At 57.9% G+C, this 23,089-nt stretch overlaps 1 protein-coding gene across 1 annotated transcript in view; it reads left to right on the top strand.

Annotated features, from left to right (window-relative positions):
* Positions 1-21,527, top strand: part of Prex1 (phosphatidylinositol-3,4,5-trisphosphate dependent Rac exchange factor 1) — a 172,034-nt gene extending 150,507 nt beyond the window's left edge. Inside the window, exons 22-40 of the mRNA XM_004663808.2 lie at positions 848-1,035; positions 1,446-1,607; positions 2,154-2,364; positions 2,734-3,010; positions 3,927-4,133; positions 5,202-5,290; positions 6,624-6,706; positions 6,844-6,934; positions 8,786-8,914; positions 10,568-10,609; positions 11,682-11,902; positions 13,356-13,455; positions 15,405-15,548; positions 15,638-15,752; positions 16,944-17,010; positions 17,923-18,095; positions 19,301-19,403; positions 19,544-19,611; positions 20,675-21,527. Coding sequence (XP_004663865.2) covers positions 848-1,035; positions 1,446-1,607; positions 2,154-2,364; positions 2,734-3,010; positions 3,927-4,133; positions 5,202-5,290; positions 6,624-6,706; positions 6,844-6,934; positions 8,786-8,914; positions 10,568-10,609; positions 11,682-11,902; positions 13,356-13,455; positions 15,405-15,548; positions 15,638-15,752; positions 16,944-17,010; positions 17,923-18,095; positions 19,301-19,403; positions 19,544-19,611; positions 20,675-20,717 — 2,513 coding nt within the window. The 3' untranslated portion in view covers positions 20,718-21,527. The remainder of the gene's footprint in view (positions 1-847; positions 1,036-1,445; positions 1,608-2,153; positions 2,365-2,733; positions 3,011-3,926; positions 4,134-5,201; positions 5,291-6,623; positions 6,707-6,843; positions 6,935-8,785; positions 8,915-10,567; positions 10,610-11,681; positions 11,903-13,355; positions 13,456-15,404; positions 15,549-15,637; positions 15,753-16,943; positions 17,011-17,922; positions 18,096-19,300; positions 19,404-19,543; positions 19,612-20,674) is intronic.
* The last annotated feature ends 1,562 nt before the right edge of the window (positions 21,528-23,089 follow it).

The following is a 23,089-nucleotide window of genomic DNA, read 5'->3' as shown; positions in this document are numbered from 1 at the left end:
TTTCTCTCTGGTCCTGACTCATCCCCACAAGGGACACCCGTCCACTAACTTCCTCCCACTCTCATCGATGACACCCTGCCGCTGTCTTTCATCAGTTACTGTTACGGCAGTCTGCTGCACCCCCTTCTCCGACTTGCCCCCTCTACTATGGGCTGACCAGAACCTTCTGGCTGCTTCCTCCCTGCTCTGGCCAAAGACAAAGAAAGTCCTGGCCACGACCTCCAAGACTCCCTAGGCTCCCGGGGTCCGGCCCAGCTTGGCTCTCCAGTGCCACCCATCACTTTCCCCCTCCCTCCCCTGGAGGCCACCAGGGGCCACTCTTCCCCTGGAGTGCTTCTTACCAGCGCTCCTCCCTTCACGCAGATGTCTCCTCCCCAGAGGCACCCTCTGTGCCCAGAATAAGCCAGCCCTTTCTGGAACAGGATCGCCTGACGGCGTGGGCTTGGCAAACTAAAATCCGAGGGCGGAGGGGCGTCAAGTAAGGTCTGGTTCAGTGCAGGCGGTGCTTCTCTAGCCTTCTTCCCTCTCTTCTGGTCTTACCCTCTGGGGCCCTGGCACTTGAGCAAGAGAATGTCTTCCTCCGTTTGTAGATGAAACAACGATCCAAGCTCCCCCACCCGCCCCATACTGGGTCCTGCCGCCCGTAGAACCAGACGGAGCGCGTGGGCAGGCGCCTGACTCTGGGAAGGGCTTCTCTGGGCCGGGCCGGGCTGGGTGGTGGCAGGCCGGCCGACAAATGGGGGTTTCAGCGTAGACTTGACGCAGGCAGTCAGGGGTGCAGGGCGCAGAGCCCAGCTGCAGGGCCACGATGCCCTGCTCAGTGGTCCTCTGCCCGTTTGGCTTCCAGCCCTGCCCCTGCTGTCTCTGGGACCCCAGCTGAGCCTGCGGGAGGACAGCGCTCTGGTCAGCCTGACGGTGGACAACGTGCACGTGGAGCACGGCGTGCTGTATGAGTACTCGAGCACGGCAGGCGTCAAGTGTCACGTGCTCGAGAAGATCGTGGAGCCCCGCGGCTGCTTTGGACTCACCGCCAAGGTCTCCACCACACCCTGCTCCCACTAACTGGGGTCCCGACCCCGCCCTGCCCCTGCCCACCCCCAGTGACCTCACTTCGAGCCCTGCTCTCCCCTTAGTCCTGCTCCAGGCCCACCTCTGCCTAGGCTCTGCCAGCCCTGGCACTGCCCTCCATGCCCGGCCCCACCTCACCCTGTTGGCCTGGCTCCTGGGTCGGGGCCGCCGATCCTAAACTCCGAGCAGCGGCATCTGGCCCTTGTCTTCAGTACTCCCTGGCCGTGAGATTGGGGATGGCTCCATTTTGCTCAGTTCACCCACCTCCACAACTGGACTGGTCACGGTCCTGCCTTCCTGGGGGTGTTGTAGAAAAATACCAGGGTTTCCACAGGTCTCCTCAGGGGCCAGGCTCATTGGCTGTCTGTGCTCTGCAGATCCTTGAGGCCTTTGCCGCCGATGACAGTGTCTTTGTGCAGAACTGTGGGCGGCTCATGGCCCAGAGCAGCGCCATCGTCACCATGCCCCACTTTGAGTTCCGCAACATCTGCGACACCAAGCTGGAGGGCATCGGCCAGAGAATCGCTCGATACCGGGAGGTACGCCCTGTGCCCCCAGTCTCCACCGGGGAGGCTTTGGCTGTGCACGGAGCCCGCTTAAACCCAGGGCCACTTTACGGGTGCGGTCATGGGGAGTGTGAGGCGTATCCAGGTGCCTGGGCAGATCCCACAGGAGTAGTCGTCCAGTGTCGGCTTCACTGTCCAGGCCTTCTGCCTTTGGTGGCCAGATGGCCCCATGAGTATAGCTTTAAGTGCAGCATCCAAAGCCGACTCAGTGAGAACTCTTCCTGGCTTGGGTCTCTTGCCTCGCCCTGCTCCAGGTTCTATAGGACGGGGAAGTGACCCTGCCCGAAGGGTCCAGTGACATAGTTTCTAAGGTAGCTCAGGTAGAGCCATTGAAATGGCCGTAGCTTACACCGGGCTGTCCCTGCAGCTGGGACTCAGTACAGGGACCCGATTCTTCATTCACAGCTCTTGCATTTTGTCCAATTCTGGGATGCTTGGCCTAGGCCAGGAAAACGTAGGTTCCAGGGGTGGCCCGAGGTCCTCTGGCCCCTCCTTCACGGCCGTGTTCCCACCTCTCAGTTTGCAGCCCAGCTGAAGAGCAGGGTCAGCCCCCCCTTCAAGCAGGCGTCCCTGGAACCCCATCCTCTGAGTGGCTTGGACTTCTGCCCCACCAACTGTCACATCAACCTCATGGAAGTGTCCTACCCTAAGACCACCCCCTCGGTGGGCAGGTCCTTCAGCATCCGATTTGGTCGCAAGCCCTCCCTCATCGGCCTTGACCCGGAACAAGGTACCTACGTGTTAGAAATTGTACGAAACAAAGGTCTCTGAAGGCCACAGTCTAGGGGGGTGGGAAGTGGAGGGTCCATGCCATTCAGGGACCCAGGTGTCTATCTTTCTGCATCACTGTCTAGTCAGGTTTTCTGACCCTCATGGTAGAATCTGGCTGTCGTCAGGTCTGTTCTCCAGGCAGGTAAAAAGACCACAGTGGCTAGAAGTATGTTAACACCAAAATGGAAACCTTCTTCGTGGGTTAGGGTTAGGGTTTGTATTGAAAGGGGGACAGGTTCTCATTGGAATGCTTGAAGTGGGTTTGGCGCCCTCTGCCCGAAGGGCGTGTGTCAGGCTGTTCTGAGTGAGCTGTCCCCTTGCGCTGTAGGCCACCTGAACCCCATGTCCTACACCCAGCACTGTATCACCACCATGGCTGCCCCGTCCTGGAGGTGCCCACCTGCTGCAGACGGGGACCCCCAGGGCCAGAGTCTCAGTGACACTAGATTCGGGCCAGCCAATGGCACCTTGAGCCAGGAGGACCGGGGCCTGAGCTTCCTGCTGAAGCAGGAAGACCGTGAGATCCAGGACGCCTACTTGCAGCTCTTCACCAAGCTGGACGTGGCCCTCAAGGAGATGAAGCAATATGTCACCCAGATTAACAGGTGAGGCCCGGCCCGGGGCCTGGGGCCCGGGGCCTGGGGCGGGCGGGGCTCCCAGCCAGGAGCGTCAGGAGCCACTGTCCAGGGTGGCAGTTCTGCGTCACAGACTGTTAGCAGCATGCCTGGCCTCCACCCACTAGGTGCCAGGGGCAGCCCCTCTTCATGTGTGACAACTGTAAGTGTTTTCAGATTGTGCCAGGTGTCCCCGGGGGCAGCACAGCTCCTGATGGAGAATGTGCTCCAAGGAGCCGCCCCTAGTGAGGTTACAGCGCCCCACCTCCAAGATTCCCCGTGTGACTTTAACACCGTAGTAGGAGTGGCCACCGGACATGATGTCCCTTCTGCTGTAGGGCAGTGGGGCAATGCAGATTCTGCCGGTCCTGGCTAGTGACAACTCTGGGTTTGTTGCTTAGCCACAGGAAGGGGACAGAGGTGGCCAAGTAACATATTGGGGATGTATTTGGCTCAAGCCAGTCACAAGTGGTTCTACATAGCAGGTAATCTGTTTCTTTCACAAATAAATGGTGAGGCAGCGTGTGTGGGGAGCAGAAGAAGGAAGAGGCAGAGGCTGGATTTGAACTACTGATTCTCGAGCCTCCGCCTCCCAAGTGCTGACTTTATAGGTGTAGGCAGGCCAGCGTACCTGGGCGGGCTAAGGGGCTGCCATCTGGGCTCTCCCACATTCCCGGCCTGTGTGTGGTGAGGGTGATCTTGGCTTAAAATGGAGGTGCCAGCCTTGCACAGCAGGGGTGTGACTGGACACCCATGAGATCACTGGTAGGTCTTCCAAGAGAGGAACCGAGGGCCCTGGGCAGCTCCCTCTACTGGGGTCAGACGTGAGGCCGAGGCCTCCCCGGGCCCCTGTGTGGCAGTGATGGCGGACCTGAGCATCTTCACCTCACGATCTTTACTTCCATAGGTTGCTGTCCACCATCACCGAGCCCACCTCGGCTGGGCCCTGTGACCCTCCCTTGGCTGAGGACAGCTCATCTTCCCCGCTGGTCAGTGAGGAGAGCGAGGTGGACAGGGCTGACCACGGGGGCATCAAGAAAGTCTGCTTCAAAGTATCTGAGGAGGACCAGGAGGACTCAGGCCACGACACCATGAGCTACCGTGACTCCTACAGGTGCGTGTGACTGGAAGAGCCGCCCTGGTGTCAAGCTGCAGAACAGTTGAGCTCAGACCTGTGGGAAAGTCAGGACCATGTGACATTTCCCAAGATGCACTGGGATCCAGGGCGTGCCGCTAATACTGTGATGGGTGGGCACTTGTGAACCCCGCAGAGCACATTCCAGAATGCCCCCTTACCTCCTCTGCCCCAGCTCATCTCTTAGAGCCATAGGTACCATACTGGTGCACAAGTATAGAAGACAAAAAAGAGGTTCGGGGTTCTGTGGTGTGTTTTGGCTTCCGTGGAAAGCTCCATCTGTGGAGTGGCAGCCTAACTCAGAGAGGAGGGAACGAGGTTTGCGCTGGTTGTGTTAATTCTGACGAGATCAGTAGAGTCTTAATTAGTGGCCTAAGGCAAACCCCAGTGTTCTTGTGACGGTCCAGGTTGTGTCACTCCCCACCAGAGAAGCAGAGGCCTCTAGCAGGAAGCCACCTAGAGTCTGACCCCAGGATCAGAGTTGGTCTCAAAAGTGCTTTAGTTTGGGGACAAAACCAGAACCCTTAAGATTTGTGGGGACAAGGTTGCCAGCCCTCCTGATCTGTACACCCTTTGTGTCTGGTCCCTGTGCCGAGCTTTCATGGCGTTTGTTCGGGCTGTTTCCATGCACATGTCTCCACTTCTGGGCCTCTAATCCCCCTTCGTCAGAAGCTGTGGCTGCCGGGGCTTCTTGTTCTTTCTTCCCCCTGGCTGGGTCCTGGGGGGCAGGTGTGACCAGGGCAAGGCTGTCCTGCAGGAAGAGTGAGGTCCTCCGGAGCCTTGGGGACACTGCGCAGTGGTGACACCGAGTGTAGGAACGCCGGACAGTATGACACCCGCGTGAGGCAGGCTCGCTGTTCTCTTCCTGCCCTGCGTTTCTGAGCTGAGGCTGGACAGGAGGCACTGGCTGGGCCCACTCGCCTTGTCCTGTCTCTAGCTGGGTGTCCACCTGAGGGCTTTTGTCCGCACTCCAGGACGTGGTTGTGTGTGGGGGTGCAGATGGAGGGGAGCTGAGGGGTGACTGGCGTCTCCCCTTATTCGTTGCAGCGAGTGTAACAGCAATCGAGACTCAGTCCTGTCCTACACAAGCGTGAGGAGCAACAGTTCCTACCTGGGCAGTGATGAGATGGGATCAGGTGAGCGTGGCTTGGGGTGCGGAGGCCTGCAGACTGTTTCCCTAGGGTCTCACCACGCTCCTTGACGCCCAGTGGGCGTGAGTGCTGAGAGTGCAGCTGCCGTGGAAACCCAGATCAACCCTCGCCAGTGCCAGGGATATGGCACAAATGAACACACACACACACACACACACACACACACACACACACACACACACGCACGGCAGTGCAGTGTGGCTGTAGAGACTGCTCTGATATCCCCCAGGCCATGTGAGTTCTCACTAAAGGCCAGACAGCATGGGGAAGGTAAAAGAGATGCCTGGAAACTACAGTCTCTTTATGCCCAGCACTGACCGTTGCTAGTATTTGGAGGTCATCGGCAAGTGTGTGTGCCACAGGTGTGCAAGTGGGCAGATGGAGGCGGGGTCGACATCAGCAGTGTTTTACACATTAGATCACGCCAGGCTTATTTACTTCAGATATTTTAAAAGTGCATTTTGTGCTGTGGCAATAGCTCCGTGGTGGAGTGCTTGCCTAGCATATGTGAGGTCCTGGATTCCATCCCCAGTACTGCAAGGAAAGATGAAGGGAGGAAGGGAGGAAGGAAGGAGGGAATAGAATGCCTCCATGAACCTCAACACTGAGAAGTCACGTGAGGGGTCTGGGTGGCAGTTCCCTGGCTTCCCAGATCTCGGGCTGTCACTCCTGTTCCCACAGCCCTGTGTCCTTCCACTGACGTCTGTGCATAAAAATTTAACTTGAATTCTGTGTCAATTTAACAGAAGGGGGAAAAGTGCAAAGAACACGGAAGACATTGCTGAACTTGAGATAAATATTTCAGTACATGAGACAGGTGACTCTGGGAAAGGTGCTCGTGTGAGGCAGCTGGTTTAAGGGGACCCGCTGGCTGGCTGCTCAGGTTCACGCCTGTAATCCCAGCATTTAGGAGGTCGAGGTAGGACTGCCTCAAGTTCCAGGTCAGCCTCAGCTACACAGTGAGTTCTAGACCAAGCTAGGCTATAGTACTACCGTGACTGAAAAACCAAAAGGGGAATCAAATTGGGGGGCCAGGTGGACACCAGCCCCTGCCCTGGCTCTGAAGCCATGCCTTTGCAGAACGGAGGCCATCACCTGCCTTCCGCTCGTGCAAGGCTTCCTTCATTCACTGCCTATGGCTCTTCTTGCAGAGGAGGAAACTGAGGCTCACAGGGGTTGAGTGCTTTGCCCAGTGACTCAGCCAGCCCAAGGCCCATGAGACCCCGTGGGTCTGGGGCTTTGTAGCCACGATGCCTTCTTGAGAAAGTGGTTGGGAAGGAGCGAGCCGAGCTCACGTTGTGGCCCCTCCCCCCTCCAGGGGACGAGCTGCCCTGTGACATGCGCATTCCGTCCGACAAGCAGGACAAGCTTCATGGCTGCCTGGAGCATCTCTTCAACCAGGTGGGACGTGTGGCCCATCCCGTGGGTGCTTCGGGTTCCTCCCGTCCCCCTGGGGTCAGGGCTGGGGTGCCACGGGTGACACAGGTCCCTGCTTGGAGGCCCTGGGGCCACACTCACAGGAACTTCTTGCTGCCCAGGTGGACTCCATCCACGCGCTGCTCAAGGGGCCCGTCATGAGCAGAGCGTTCGAAGAGACCCGGCACTTCCCCATGGAGCACAGCTGGCAAGGTGAGGGGACCCAAGAGGACATGGCCACCCGCGGCTCTGTTCCTTTCCTGTCCCGCAGCTTGCCGCAGGTTCAGGATCGGCGCTTCGAGCCTCATCCAGCCCGTGGCCTGTTTTGCTTCACACACTGAGCTGAGATTTGTCCTCCATTTTAAAATATTTTTATTTATTTATTTGACATAGAAATAGGGAGAGAGAAAGAGAGAGGTGCACCAGGGCCTCCAGCCACTGCAAACAAACTCCAGGTGTGTGTGCCCCTTGTGCATCTAGCTAACGTAGGTTCTGGGGAATCAAACTGGGGTCCTTAGGCTTTGCAGGCAAATGCCTTGACCACTAAGCCATCCCCAGCCCTTGTTTTCCATTTTAATAACACAAAACCAGGTATATGTGATGGAGGCCACAGCCACAGGCCCTGCTGAGCCTTGTGGGATTGCTCCTGGCTCTTTACAGACACAGCTGTGCCCTGGCTGACCCCTGGGCCTCCTGGGCCAGCTGAGGCGAGCATGAGAGGACAGCCTGGAGCACTCCTACTGGACCTCAGGTGTCCCCTCTCGCCACACCCTGGTCACACAGAGCCTGGTCACGGAGTCCGCACACATCTTCACATGTTAAACCAAATTCACTTACCGTGTTTATTACTGTTACAACTTTCTTTAAAAAAGCCTCCATATGAGAAACTTAGCTTTGAAAGACCTTTACTAAGCTCCCTATAGGTGAAAAACCAGTGTACCATGCCAAACATTAATGATTGGCCATAACCACAAAGCTAACAGAAATAAGTCCAGAAAATGCCATTTGTGCCCAGAGCTTTGTTCTTATTGCAGAGGGGTCTCATGAGTCCAAGGAAAGGTAAGGTCTCACCACCATCGAGCAGAGTCTTTCCTGAAGTGAGGGGAGGAAAAGAATGGACATTTCCCAAGTATTCCCACCCACCAATCAATTCACATATCCATTTCCCACCCAGCCACCATCCATCCATATTTACCCATCCAATTGTCCATCTGTCCATCCCTCCACCCACCATCCTTGCACCTGCCAATGTGTCCATCAATTTGTCCATTCATTCATCCACCCACCTGTCCACCCCTGCATCTAGGCACCAGTAACCAGTCCAGACCCAGGGACAAAGAGTCAGTGCTGTTGGCCTGTGCGGGCCCCCACTGGGCAGGATGCAGACAGGAGGCCACCCCCAAGGAGGTGGGAAGTGGTGAGGAGTTGGAGCACCCTCATCGCCGCGTCTCCTCTGTCTCAGGAGCACCTTGCTAGGAATGGAACTCTGAAGGCAGGGCCGGCTGGGAGGGACCACAGGGATCTCAGGAACTTGCAGCGGACCAGAGCCTGTCTGCCTGGTCTTTGAATGTTTGACTGAGGCCAGAGTCAAAGGTCTGACGCCCAGCTGGGTTACTTTAGGCAGCCACTTTCCCACTCTGCTTCTGGGCTTCCTCTTGGTTGGGAAAGGCTCGAACTAGGTTGCCAATCCTGTGCCAGCCCAGCTGTGGCTACAAGGAAGTAGCACCAAAGAAGCCCATGGCTATAGTTTCCAACTCTAGAACAGTCTGTGATTGACTTGTGATGTCCGTAGGGGATCGCAGCATCAGATTAGCCGGAAAAAGGGCTGGAGTTGACTAGTGATGTCTGCCACGGGCGCAGCACTGTGGAACAGTAGCACACTCACTATGGTATTGCTCTCCACGGACCAGAGCATGCCCAGAACTCCTGTTTTCTTGATTCAGGGTGTGGAGCTTTGGAGTCTGATGACAGGCACAAGTATTTACGTGCCACCGTTCTCCAAAGCCATCTCCACCCCCCCACCCCCCACCCCACCCCGCCTCTCACACCTCTTTCCTGCCCCAGAGTTCAAGCAGAAAGAAGAGTGCACAGTTCGTGGCCGGAACTTGATCCAGATCAGCATCCAGGAGGACCCCTGGAACCTGCCCAGCTCCATCCGAACCCTGGTGGACAACATCCAGAGATACGTGGAAGGTCAGCAAGGAGGTGACAAGGGGGTGCTGGCCTCTGGCTCCAAGAGTGGACGGTGTGGGGTCTCCACAGGCCCATCTCCATGCTGCTGTCTCCATGCCCAGGGAAGACTTGGGACCATCATCCTGCCCTGCCTGGGGCCCCAGGGTATCTGGGTTGCCCTTGGAGCTGCTAGGTAGGGGCTGTCACCCACTGGGTAGGGGGCTGTCACCCAAGGTGTCTTCACCATCAAGAGGCCCTTCTCAGTTTTCCAAGCTGAATCAGCTCAGCTCTTTGTCACCGAGCTCACTGGCCACAGGAGCCCGCAGGTGGGACCCGACGCTCTGGTATCAGCACATGAACTGCTCCTGTTCAGCCGAAGGCTGCATGGGAAAGTGCTGTTACCTTCTGCCTGTGGCGGTAACACATTTGGGTGGGGTCACATGGCACGCGCTCTCTTCAGATGGAAAAGTTGTTCCAGTTGACCACAACCCTGGCCATTGGGATCTGGGTCTGCACCCAGGACAGGGGCCACTGGAGCAGGACAGCAGTCTGTGCCAGGACTTGGCTTGTGTCCTGGGGCAGAGCCATCTCACAAGTCCACGTGGACTCAAACTGTCCCGTCTTCCAAACTGAAGCAGGTGGAGAATGCGGGCTCTGGGGTCCTACTGCCCGGGCTGGGATGAACCTGGCCACCGTCAGCTGTGTGACCTTGGTCGCTTCCCTGACTTCTGTTCATTAGTGCCTGCGGCATGCTCACAGCTCTCCCCTCTGTCACAACAAACCAGCCATTTGGGACATTGCGCAGGCATGTCCTCAGCCAGTGGCCTGCGTCTGCTCACACTGTTACCACAGCTGGCCCCGGTGCACCTCTGCCTTTCCAGGGAAGAGCAGTTTAGGTGGCTAAATACAGAGCTCGTTCCGATTCTTGGAGACTTTTCTTCCTTCCTTTCTTTTTTTTTATAGAAGCAGGGAACTATTTATTTTTATTTACTTATTTGTGAGCGACAGAGAGAAAGAGGGAGAGAGAGAGAGAGAGAATGAGCATGGCAGGGCCTCCAGCCACTGCAAATGAACCCCAGATACGTGCGCCCCCTTGTGCATCTGGCTAACGTGGGTCCTGGGGAATCGAGCCTCGAACCAGGGTCCTTAGGCTTCACAGGCAAGCGCTTAACCGCTAAGCCATCTCTCCAGCCCTCTTGGAGACTTTCTGGGCCTGAGAGCATGGCTGCAGAGGAGGACGGCTGAGTGCTCGGCCTCAGGCAGACACGAGTTCATTCCACTACGCTGGGCCTGGCCTGTGGTGCACACACATTAGCACACCCGAGTCCATGCGTCCCCGTGAGGCTGTGCACTTGGTTGTCTAAGAACACACACGTACACCTGTGTGTGTGTAACGTGTGCCCGCACGTGGGCAGGGGCTCTTGCTTTGGAAGACAGAAATGTTGGCTTTATTTAGTCTCTGTGATAGGGATGCAGGGATAGATAAGGCTGGCAGTGGGGGCTCCATCTCCGATGTCCAGGGACTCTGAAATTTTCCCAGCATGCACCGAGGCTCCCAAACGCAGTTCAAGTGAGGGGGCATGTACGAGGGGCCAGAGCGTGTGGACTACGGGTGCCGGCCTGGGTCACCTCTGCCAGCCCTGCTCAGCCACCTCCTCTCCTCCCTTCCTCCAGATGGGAAGAACCAGCTGCTCCTGGCCCTGCTCAAGTGCACAGGTGAGTGCGTGGCCATGGGCGCCCACGGCCTCAGTCTGCAGCGGGGGCCCCTCTTGCTGCCTAGTCTGCCTTGTCCATGGTCTCTCAGCACCTGTGCTGGGGGCAGCAGCCTTTGGGCTCAGCCTCTCCAAGAATAGCTGGAGTCTGACCTTGGGCCAAGGGATAGTCTTAGGCCCTGGAGCACAGAGTCCTGTGCTGTGCCAACTGCTAGGCCTGGTGCGTATTAAAAGGAACAGAGAACTGAAGATCAGTAGAGCTCAGCCCTAGCCGAGTGGAGGAAGGGGCTGCAGGAGACCGAGGATCCTGGAGAGCACTGACTGCCCTCCCTCCTGCCCTCTTTTCTTCCCTCCTTCTTTCTCTTCCTTCTTCTGTCCCTCCTTCTCTTTCTTCTTCCGTCCCTTCCTTCCTCCTGCCACTGCACCTAGTGGAGCTATAGTGGGGTGAAGATCAAAGCAGGTCACCAAAAAGCAGTTGGCCAGAAGCCAGTTGTTAAAAATAATTTCTTCCAGGCCAGGCGTGGTGGTGCACGTCTTTAATCCCAGCACTAGGGAGGCCAAGGTAGGTGGATCGCTGTAAAAGGCCAGCCTGAGACTACATAGTGAATTCCAGGTCAGCCTGGGCTAGAGCGAGGCCTTACCTCGAAGACAAATTTTTTCTAGAAAGTCAGGACCCCAAATAACTGACCTTGGCCACTCCTTCAGTCTGTGCTGGGAAAGGGAGGACGCAGGCAGTGGAGCGCAGGCTCGTGGGGCGGGGCGGGGCTGGTGTCCAGGAGACAGGGAAGGGGGTCACATGTGACAGGGTTTAGGCACGTCCTTAGGAGGGGCTATATGCTTGTTTCTTCGGAGTGGGGGCAACACTTCTGAGCACTGGGAGAATGGGAATTGGGGTAAATTTGCTCGCTTTTGAAGAACGTGAGTTTTCATGGCTTTTGGCACATGAGTGGCCCACCAAAAATTCATCTCTGACCACTAGCCCCTTGCGCGGGGCCTGAGGTCCCAGGCGGAGGTGTTGGGCTGGGGGCTGCTCGTGGCCCAGGACCACCCACCCAGAGGCCCCTCACCTCCCACAGACACGGACCTGCAGCTGCGCAGGGATGCCGTCTTCTGCCAGGCCCTGGTGGCCGCCGTGTGCACCTTCTCCGAGCAGCTGCTGGCGGCCCTCAGCTACCGGTACAACAACAACGGCGAGTACGAGGAGAGCAGCCGCGACGCCAGCCGCAAGTGGCTGGAGCAAGTGGCAGCCACGGGCGTCCTGCTGCACTGCCAGTCGCTGCTGGCGCCAGCTTCCGTGGTGAGCGGCCGGGAGGAGGGCGGGTGTGATCGGGGAGGGGCTCCAGCCTGGGTGCTCCATGGAACTGTGGTTTGTGGAGCTGCTGTTGTGGGCCGCTGTCAGGGTCTGGGGAACCACGGGTGAACCACACAGAGGGGCTCCTGACCCGAGGGAGGCAGACAGACAAGAAAATAAATGGCACGGGCCAGCGGTTCCCAGCCGTGGGCACTTGTACCTCTAGAGACCCTTGACAATGTCCGGGGATGGCTTCGGTTGTGGCAGCTGGTAGAGCCGGGAAGGAAGGGGAGGGAGTGTCACTGGCACCCCGTGTGTAGAGGCCTGGGTGTGACCCATCATCCTGCAGACCCCCCCCCCCCCGCCCCGTCTCCCCCAGTACAAATACCGACAGTGTCTGGTAGCTCAAAAGGCCCAGCCAGTGGCCTGTGGGCAGCCTGTCCTCGGAGCGCCCTCTGCTGGCTGCTGCTCCACACTGCGGCTCGTCTGAGGCAGTCACTTTCATTGGGCTCCTGGAAGGCACATCCCTAGCCCAGAAAGGCAGCCACCTGTTGGTCCACACTGCCCTCGTCTCAGAAGCTCGCTCACTGATGTCACCAGCCCTGAGCTGGCTTCAGGGTCTGCAGCCCACTTCCTTGGTGGACTGAGAGGAAGGCTGGAGGAGGGAGGGGGCTGGCAAGCAGGGAGGTGACCCAGAAAAGCCAGGGGAACAAATGTGATATCAAAGCTGCCCTCGCTGAGGAGGTGGCATTTGAGATGTGGCTGCTGCCAGCTGGAAAGAAATGGCCTAAGGAAGAGTGTGCCGGGGAGAGGGGACATGTGAAGGCTTGACCAGAGGTCGCTGTGACTACAGGGGATCAGGCCATGGGGGGGGGGTGTGAAGTTTGTAGGGGAGAGGTGGCTCAGAGGCTGGGGGTCAGGCAAAGGGGTGGGGGCAATGTTGATGGGGGGGGCTCTGTAGGCGAGAGGTGGGTCCGAAGGTTGACAGGTGAATTCTCTAACTTGGGCTAAATTTGAAAAGGTGACATACAGTCTTAAGTCTTGGGGAGAGTGGCCTGGGGTGTCCTGGGCAGAGATGACCGCGCCTGGGATTTGGGAGGTGGCAGGGAGGTTGGATGGGACAGATGAATCTAGAGAATGTCCTGGTGGTCAGCCCATCGGTGTGGCCGTGGCTGGTGTATAGGGTGAGGGCTCTGGCATGTGGGAAGCCATCGAGGTTTGGGGTGGAGCAGTGAGGTTGGACGGGCCCAAGGGGCTGTGGATGGAAGCGGGGACATTCGCGGGTCCCATGGGTGGGTATGGTGAACTTGCTGCCTTCGCTGGGGCCACACAGTGGATCAGAACAGCGGTGGTTTCTGGCCTCAGGAGACAGGATGGGCCACACAGGGTGGGGGGACCACAGGATCCCCAGAGAAGCCCAGAGCAGGTTGGCCTCTGAGTCTCTTCACTGTCCCCACAGAAGGAGGAACGTACCATGCTGGAGGACGTCTGGGTGACCCTGTCGGAGCTGGACAATGTCACTTTCTCCTTTAAGCAGTTGGACGAGAACTCCGTGGCTAGTGAGTGAACCCTGCCACCCGCCCTGAGCGTCAGCTTGGGGCCACCCTCCTCTCCCCTGCTGCCAGGCCAGGCACCCAAGCAGATCCCATCCCCAGTGCCTTAAGCGTCACATCCCAGCATGAGCCTCAGGGCCAATGTGGCATGTGGGAAAGTTGGGGAAGAGAGCAGCGTCCTGTTCTTACTAAAGTTCCACCCTGGATATGGATATGGCCTTCTTTGGGGTGAAGACTTAAGATATTTGAGGGCTTAGGCTGTAATTAACTAAGACTCTTCAGTCCTTTCTTTAACAATTTTTTTTTTTTTTGAGATAAAGTCTCACTCTGTAGTCCAGACAGACATTGGACTCATGGCAGTCCTCTTGCCTCCGCCTCCCAAATTCTGAATTGTAGGTATACTCAACCACACCTGGCCATTCACTGATCCACAAGCCCACGATATGACCCCTTGCCCACCTGCCCAGCTGTCCTCAGGTGTCACTGAGCACTGACTTGTGTCTGATAGTCTTAGGTTCTGGCCACAGTGGGTGGGCAGCTCTGGCCATGGCCCCCCTACCCTCCCCGTTTCTCATCCAGCCTGACGGGCTCTGGCGTCACCTCTCTGAATAGCCTCCCTGTCCACTCGGGCCCATGGCACAGTGGGGTGTGGGTCCCAGGGGAGCTGTCCTTGCCGACTGTCCAGCCAGGGCGGACAGACCTAGGCCTCCTTCTAGTGTGGGGCCTGCCAGCCGCTAGCGCCTGGAACTTGCTGGAAAGGCTCATTCTCAGTGTCTGCCCCAGACCTGTAGCAGGAACTCGGAGGCAGATGCCAGAAGTCAGTGAACGGGAAGGCCCTGCCCTGCGCCAGTTCCTCTCACGGTACCGCCCTACAGCAGTGCCCTTCAGGCGGTGCCGCACTTTCCCCAAATCCCGTTCAGTTTTTTCCTGGCTGCCACAGGCCTGGTAATGCTCCCGGCAGGCCACGTGCCTGTGTGTTCTTGCCACCCAAGAAAAGCAAGGCTTTGCTAGGTGCAGTGATACATGCCTATAATCCCAGCACTTGGGAGGCTGAGGCAGGAGAATCTCTTGAACTTGAGACCAGCCTAGGCTACATGGTGAGTTTGAGGCCATCCTAGGCTAACAAGCATGGCCTTGTCTCCAAACAACAGCCACGATAAAAGAACAAGCTTTTCTTGGTCCCTCTAGAGCCAGCTCTCATCTCCTGGGGGCAGCGTCAGCTTGCACCAGCCAAGAATGTGTGGACTACGGGCGAGGGGGACACCGGCGTCCTTTAGGGGAGATGTTTGGTACAGGCAGTGACCCCCTGCCTGTAGGCTGAGTTGGGCTCAGGGAGAAGCAGTGGTCGGTTAGTGATGCCTGCCTGGGGAAGGATGGGCTCTGAGCCACATTGGCCAGGCCTGCCATAAACCCTTCTTCATGGTTACCAGTAAGATGAGGCCTTGTCAGCAGGCAGCTTTTGACCAGGGAGTGTCACAGGGCTGTTCCAGAAGTGGACAGCTGAGGACGACGTCACCAGCTTCCCACAACAGGCAGTCAGTGGCGAGGCTGAGAACATAGTGGTGGGGAACCAGGGACGATGAGACAAGTGAAGGTGGGGAGTCCTGGGGCTGCCCTGGAAGGCGGGCCTGTCTGCTTAACCACCCCCCCCCCCCCGCCCCCGGAAGGGAGGACGGGTCTCAGACTATTCCTCTGGGACGGGTGGTGCAGGGAGCTCTCAGCATGTCACCCTGGGGTAAGGGATCATGAAGTCCATGGTGCCACCTTGAGGCTGAAAAGACAAGTCTGAGGCTATTCCTAGAAGATGAGAGGGCTAGAGGTCTGAGGCTAGCTCTCTGGGGTGCCTGTCACCCTGGCGCCTGGGGAAGGAGGACCCCCAGCTGCTCTGGCATGCTGTGCCACGGCTTCCCTGAGACCTCCATGGTGAGCCACTCCGCCCACCTTGCCCTCCCCAGACACCAACGTCTTCTACCACATCGAGGGCAGCCGGCAGGCACTGAAGGTGGTCTTCTACCTCGACAGCTTCCACTTCGCCAGGCTGCCCTCCCGCCTGGAGGGCGGGGCCAGCCTCCGGCTGCATACCGTGCTCTTCACAAAAGGTGAGCCGAGCCCTCGGGGGACTTTGGGGTCCCGCCAACGTCTCTGAGAGCCCGGGTCCAACACCTCCCCTCCCTGCCTTTCCTCACAGCTCTGGAGAATGTGGAGGGGCCGCCTCCTCCGGGCAGCCAGGTGGTGGAAGACTTGGAGCAGGAGATCAACGCGCAGTCCCTGGAGAAAGTGCAACAGTATTACCGCAAGCTCAGGTAGCCTGGCAGCCAGGTTGGGCAGGGATGGGGAGCCTTGTGGGGCAAGGGCATAGCAAGCGTGGTGACAGACAGACCCTAGCCTGGCAGCAACCAAATGCCTTTCTTGGCACCGACTGTGCCTGGCCCTTTGTTTGCTTGAGGGACTCACAGCATTGCGCACGGAGGGCGTTCTAACCCATTTTACAGATGAGAACACTCAAGACCCAGAGAGCCTACATGGCCAGCCCAAGCTCACACAGCCAAACAGCCAACAGGGAAATCATGGTGAAAGGGGCCAAAGAGGGTCTCTGGCCTGTTCCACTCTTTGTGGGGGAGGAACCCAGAGGAGTTGGGGTAGGGGTCAGGATTCTTGGGCTTTGAATAAACAGCATGGTTCCCAGGGCTGGGTCCTGCCCCGAGGAGTAGTGAGTAGAGAGGAGTGGAGAGGGCACAGGCTTGGGAAGCAGCTCTTGAGACCTGCCGCCACTGCGCGGTCATCCTTAAACCACGCCCCCAAACATGGCCTCCTCCACGCCCCCAGCTACTCCTTCAAGCAGACCCCTCTGGAGTCCTCCTTACCTCTGCCTCTGCAACAACCCAGATGCCAGGATTGGGAGACCTGGGTTGCATGGGGAGGGGTGCCATCCTCCTAGGCCCCCTCTTACCGTTAGAAGCAGGAGAGATGCCTCCATCCACTTGCTCAGCAAAAACACCCAGCGCAGGTTGCAAGAGACCTCTGTAGATTGGTTCCATGTCTCTCTGATCACCCATTCGTCCCTTCATTCTGCCTGCATATGTTCCCAGGGACCTGTGATTTGTTTATTCTGGGTGCCTGCTTGGGGGTCAGCTGGGAGTGAAGCAAGCCCTGCCTAGAGCTGGGCAGCCAAAATCTGGCCTACTCCTTGTGTGTAAATAAAGTTTTATTAGCACCGCGGCTGCTTTTTGCTGTACATACGGACTTTGGTTCTCAAGGCCTAATGTTACCAGTTGGCCCTTTATGGAAAGTTTCAGAGTGGAGGTGACTGTGAACTTGTAAACACATGGTGTCAAGCTCAAACTGCGCATGGGGGGGGGGGGAGAGCGCGCGCAGGCGACAGTGGCACCCTGCAGGGGGCTTAGTGATTCCTTCTGATGGTCCAGGGAGGGCACAGGACAGGAGGACCTGGGTGTGGGGGCCAGACCCTCAGCTCATCTCTCTCCCTCGCACAGGGCGTTTTACCTGGAGCGGTCTAACCTGCCCACGGATGCCAGCAGCACGGCCATGAAGATTGACCAGGTGTGCCACCACCCCCACGGAGTTGGGGCCGGGCGGGCACCTCTGGGTGAAGAGTCGCCACACACCCAGGGTCAGCCCCAGCCAGGATCCTGCTCCAGGAGCCCTTCCTCTGGGCAGGCCTCCAGGCTTGCTTCCTCTTCCTCCAGGGAACGCGTTAGGTGACTTAGCCACGCTGGCCCCGCCGGCCCATTGTCCCAGCATGCCTCGGGCCGGGGCTCCCAAGGGTCAAAGTGGTCAACTTCATGCCAGGTGTGGCCCATGCAGTACACCATCTGTCTCTTTCAAACATGTTGCCGGCATATAGACATCAGATGTTTCCATTAAAAACAGAAGCTTCCAGGTCCTTTGGCCAAATGGAAAGATATGAGATGTGGCTGTTGGGTCAGTTTCCACAGTGGGCCTGAGCAGGTGCCACCCCTTCTGAGGAGTAGCTTGTTGGCCCTTCACCGACGGTACATCTCTCTGGACCTTCAGGGTTCCTGCACAGGCCTTGAATTTGAATCTGGCCTTGAGGCTTAGAGGCTGGAGGCTCTGAGAAATGTGCGTGCAGACCTTTGGGACTTAGTAGTTTGACCAACACTGACCAGAATATCACAGTGGCCCTTGGGTGGCTGCAGGACACTGGGGCCAGAAGGGAAGGCTTGTTCTGGGGTGGGGAGGCATGTGAGCTGGTTGCGATGGGTCAGAGAGAATGAGAGGGCGCCCAGGAAGGCTTGGGCCACATTTGGGTAGGGGAGGCCTAAGTTGGAAAGTCAGACCTGAAAGATGGCGAACACTGAATGCCAGCTTGTAGGGTGATGGGCAGCAGATGATTCTTAAGGTAGGTTGGGGAGTAGTAGGTTAATTGGCGAGGAGTTGGGAGGACCCCAGGTGCCTAATCTCCAACCCCTTGGATGTCTGCCCCCTCCACAGCTGATCCGTCCCATCAATGCCCTGGATGAGCTGTGCCGTCTCATGAAGTCCTTCGTGCACCCCAAGCCTGGTGCCTCCGGGAGCCTGGGCACCGGCCTCATCCCCATCTCCTCCGAGCTCTGCTATCGCCTGGGGGCTTGCCAGATCGCCATGTGTGGTACTGGCATGCAGCGGTGAGCCTGAGTCGTGGGCTGGGCGTGCGGGGGCTGGGCAGGCCGTGGGAAGGTGGAGGCCCAGGCAGGACAGCGGGAGGGACGGGCTTGAACCTGTGCTCAGGGCCCCGGCTTGTCTGCCTGTGGGGTGAGATGGCTGGGGTCAGTGAGGTGGGCTGTGAGTCATGCTAGCTATGACTTGGGTTTGTATGACGTGAGCCAGGCCGGGGAAGTTCTGCCCCAGACCTGTCCAAAACTAATGACAGCATTCAGCGTTCACGACGCAGCCTCCCTGGCCTTTCCCTTTTGCCCTGGCTGCTTGTCCTAGGGAACAAGATGCCTCTTCCCGTGAGCCTGCCCCTCTCAATCTTCCTCCCAGCACCCCTCACCCACACGCAATCCTTTTGTTGGAGTCTCTGTATCCTCGGACACCCCAGCACAGGGACTCACCCCAGCGCAGGGCTGGCTCTGTGAACATGGGATCCAGGTCAGTGCCTAGCACGTGACGGACACCAGATAAACATGTCTGGGGATTGTCCAGCAGGCAGGTGCTCACCGTGATTGGTCGTGTTGCTGGTGTCCACGTGGGTGAGCTGCTTCCTCCTTGCCCATGTGAAAGACCTCTTCCAGAGCTTCTTACCCGGGCACCTTTGTTCCCTGGAGGACACTTGGCAATGCCTGGAGCCAGACGTGGTGATCACACCTGTGGGGAGGGAGGGAGACAGGACTGGCATGTATGCGGGGACAGGGGTACTGCTGAGTGTCCTGCAGGGGATGGCACAGTGTCTCATGCTCAGGGAAATGGAGGCATGGCTCACAGGGTAACTAGATGGAGGCATGGAATTAGAATGCGAGGAGTCCGGCCACCAGCTTGGCTTTGGAATCGCTCAGGGGCACACATGGAACACACACACCCTGGCATGCTCTGATCTGTTGAGGCTGTCAGGACTCCAGATAGCCTCCTGTCATCCCCGAGCTAATGTTCCCAGCACCCTCTGCCAAGGCCCTTGGGCCTTCAACTCAGGAAACCCCTCTCTAGTGGCGTGGTGGGCAGGTCTTGGTGGGGGTGGCTCTCAGGAGGTCTGAGGATGGCGACCCATCTGAGAGACAGGAGGAGACTCAAAAGGTGACCTTCCTGAGAGAAGACAGATAGCTGAGGACAGCAGGAGGGGGTGGTGGCGGGGAGGAAGTGTCTCTGGTCTCACTGTCTCCCTCCCTCACTGCAGAAGCACCCTGAGCGTGTCCCTGGAGCAGGCAGCCGTTCTCGCGCGGAGCCACGGGCTACTGCCAAAGTGTGTCATGCAGGCCACGGACATCATGCGCAAGCAGGTGAGGCCACTGGGCTGCAACGGGGGCCACGTGCTCTTCCCTGAGGTCAGGTGCCCTCAGCCTGACCGTGTGGTCTCAGCCACTCGAGTCCTAGGTGTCCTGAGCTCTGCAGGGCTCAGGCCTGATGGCTCCTCTTCCAGGGCCCTCGAGTGGAGATCCTGGCCAAAAACCTCCGAGTCAAGGACCTGATGCCCCAGGGAGCACCACGGTGAGTGGCCACTCCTCCATGGCCTCCCTACCCCACGCCCTCCCAGGACTCCCGGCCTGACCCCAGGCAGAGTCCTGATGCTGCAGGTGCCCTACTCACGAGGGGGCATGCCCATGACCCTGCCTGGTACTTGGCTGACAGGACAGACAAGGCCCCAATGAGCCGGGAGGGGGTGGTGACTGTCAGGAGGGACGCCCCCGCCACAGGAGATCCTGACGTGCCCTTGTCCTTGGGCGCCCCGCCGCCCCGTGTGGTCTTCTCTAACCCCGCGGCTCACTTCTGCCAACCTCTTTCTGCCCGCTTGACTCCCAGGCACTTGTAAACCCAGCAGAGTCCTGTGTCTCTCAGTGACAGGATCCCAACATGTCCCCAAGACCCGGGCACTGCCCTGGAGTGCCGGCTGCGGCCTGTTGGTATTCTCTTTTGCCCTCGGTTCTTTTTGGGCACTGGGCTGCCATCCCCTGTGGGAACCCATTTGTCTCTGTGAGCAAGGAAGGTCCTGCTGAGGTCCCCCAGAGCCCAGCAGCCAGTAGATGGCAGAGAGGGATGTGCCCTCGGGCAGCCTCAGCCTATACGCCCAGCTCTCGGTGCCGCGTCACATTCTGGCTCTGCCCCTGCCACCACAGCAGCCTCCTGCCCGCTCACCCTGTCCCTCAAATGATCCTTCTGCATGGTCGCTCTGGTGCCCTCCCCTGCTTGAAGCCGAGTAGACACTCCTTTGTCATTGAGGGCATAGCGTGGTGTCCCCCTACCACAGCCCTCCCCCGAATGAGGGAGACAAAGGGCTGTGAGCAGACACTCCCCACCCGCAAGGTCTTTGTGGGGGGAAGGGTCACTGCCCGGGTCTGTACCCCCACATGCATCTGAATACAAACATGTCATTTGTGAATACCCCGCCAGTCTCCACAGGGACAGAGACACCTTGGGGAGGGGCAGCAGGTATGGCACAGGCCACATCAGTTTGTCACTCAGTGCGCATGAATTACCCGTCCAAATAAAATGGGCAGGAATAGCTGTGTCAGCCACCTAGGCCCCTCCTCACGCCCTCTGTCCCACCTGCCAGCCTGTACCGCCTCTGCCAGCCTCCGGTGGATGGGGACCTCTGAGCACCGCCGTGCTGTGTGCTCTGCCACTGCCTCAGCAGCTGCCACGCGGGAGGACCCAGCGGGGCCTGGGCGTGGTCCCAGCCGCGCCGGCATCTGCCCGGCTCCCCCCGCCACCGCCTTTCAGGACAAGCCTGTGCCCACACTCTCCCGCTGCTGGCCAGTTGCCCTGGGCCGGCATGTTCGCCACACTCGGTCCCGAAGCACAAGGAGCGCTGGGATCCGCCGAGTCCCCGGACGCGGGGGAGGTTGGGGCACCGCAGCTGGAGGCCCACGCACCCCACTTCCTCGGATGGCGCAAGCTGCACTTTGAACCCTGGGCCCCTCCCACTTCACATTCCAGGAGGCTGCACCCGTCTCCTCCTGCCTGTAGCTTCCAGAACTGCCCCTAACCCCTCACTAACCTGCTCGGCGGACTCAGGACAGCTGGACTTCTGCCAGACAGACGGGTACAGGGCACTGTGGCTGTCCCCTGGACGACATGCAAGAGCCCCAACAGCTTCCAGCGCCACCCGCTGCCGTGGGAACTCTAGCCAGCAGCCGTGGCATCTGACTCTATTTATATGGCGTGACATCCCTGTGGTTTATATTTGGGGCTTTTTGTTGTTATTGTTGCTGTTGTCAAGAGCTTTTTTTTTTTTCCAAAAGTTTTATGGCTATATATTTGACATTTTAAATTTCAGAGAAAAGTATATTGCCTAATGGGACCAACTTAAGGTAGTATTGACAACTTTACCCAGTTCTACTAAAAAAGAAAAAAAAAAACCTAAATTATTGAAAAAATTTAAGATGTCAGTATTTCCTCTTTTTTAATATTAGAGTCACAAGGTATGACTTGTAGGGTCCCCTGCTTCCTGCCTCAACCCTCCAGCGTCTGTCCCGTGGAATCAGAACGTCGCTATGTGAACGTTTGGCCTCCAGGGAGAGGTGGCCTCGCCAAGGTGTGGGGTAAGGCTGAGCTGCGTGTCTACTTGTTTTGATGTTGGTGGGTCACAGCAGGGTATTTGGGACTTGAACCAGAAAGACAGGAATTCCCCTGCCCAACTTCTGTACGTACTCAAGGCCACCTTGGCAAGCTGTCCCCCGCCTCTGACTATGCGTAAGGACACGTCACCACAGAGGAGGAAGAGACACTGTCTTGTCTCCTCCTGGCTGGCTGGTGAGCTTCCGCTGGTCCCTCCTGCCCCCAGGGACCACTTTTCTCTTGCTGCAGAGGCTGGCTTTGTTGCAGTGTCTGGTTTCTGTCTAGAAGGTCAAGGTCCCATCTTAGCCCCGCTGAGGGGACAGAGAAGGGCCCCCAAGGGTCTGGACATTATGTCTGGTTTACTTTAAAATGTACAAATTCTTCTCGGTGAATTCACGATAGATTTTTTTTTATTATTATTAAAAGTCAGTTTATAATACAAAAAAGCACCGTGATCTGCTTGTTTGATGGTGAGTGACATGGGTGGCTTCCCTCTCTGAAAGCTACACAGAGGGTGGTTGGGGTCTTGGCAGTCAGAATCATGGAGCCGGCAGGGTTAGCACTGTGTGCCTCAGTTTCCTCTCAGTCACAGGGCAGTACTCCCCTTGCAGGGGCCGGGTGCACCCAACCTGAGTTTGCAAGGCAGGACTGCAGTGACATTTGTAGATTGTGGTTTACAAGTTCACACTGAATTTCCACTTCACTTTGGATTCTAAGTATTCCGCCTCATTGTTGATGGTGGAAAAACTGTTATTTTTTTCCAGAAAGTTCCCCGCTCCCTCTCAAGTCATCCCAAGCGTACAGAGGTTAGGGCATGTTCATAGAATGCCGGAGCAGTCTCTACCTAGCTTAGGGGGCCCATGAGATCTGAGGAGAAGGGGGTTTAGAATACTCACTCATGGGTGGGGTTTGGTTTGGGGCCACTTCGAATCCAAGCCAAATAGGCCAGTCAGAGCAACCTGCTGTATACACGTGTGTGGACCTCAGCGGTCAGGGCGGCCTGCTGTATACACGTGTGGGCCTCAGCAGTCAGAGCAGCCTGCTGTATACACGTGTGGGCCTCAGCGGTCAGAGCGGCCTGCTGTATACACGTGTGGGCCTCAGCGGTCAGAGCGGCCTGCTGTATACACGTGTGGGCCTCAGCGGTCAGAGCGGCCTGCTGTATACACGTGTGGGCCTCAGCGGTCAGAGCGGCCTGCTGTATACACGTGTGGACCTCAGCGGTCAGAGCGGCCTGCTGTATACACGTGTGGGCCTCAGCGGTCAGAGCGGCCTGCTGTATACACGTGTGGACCTCAGCGGTCAGAGCGGCCTGCTGTATACACGTGTGGGCCTCAGCGGTCAGAGCGGCCTGCTGTATACACGTGTGGGCCTCAGCGGTCAGAGCGGCCTGCTGTATACACGTGTGGAC

Source organism: Jaculus jaculus, chromosome 8 (genome assembly GCF_020740685.1).
Source record: "Jaculus jaculus isolate mJacJac1 chromosome 8, mJacJac1.mat.Y.cur, whole genome shotgun sequence".
NCBI classification, from domain to species: Eukaryota; Metazoa; Chordata; class Mammalia; order Rodentia; family Dipodidae; genus Jaculus; species Jaculus jaculus.
This window is presented reverse-complemented; position numbering and strand designations above follow the sequence as displayed.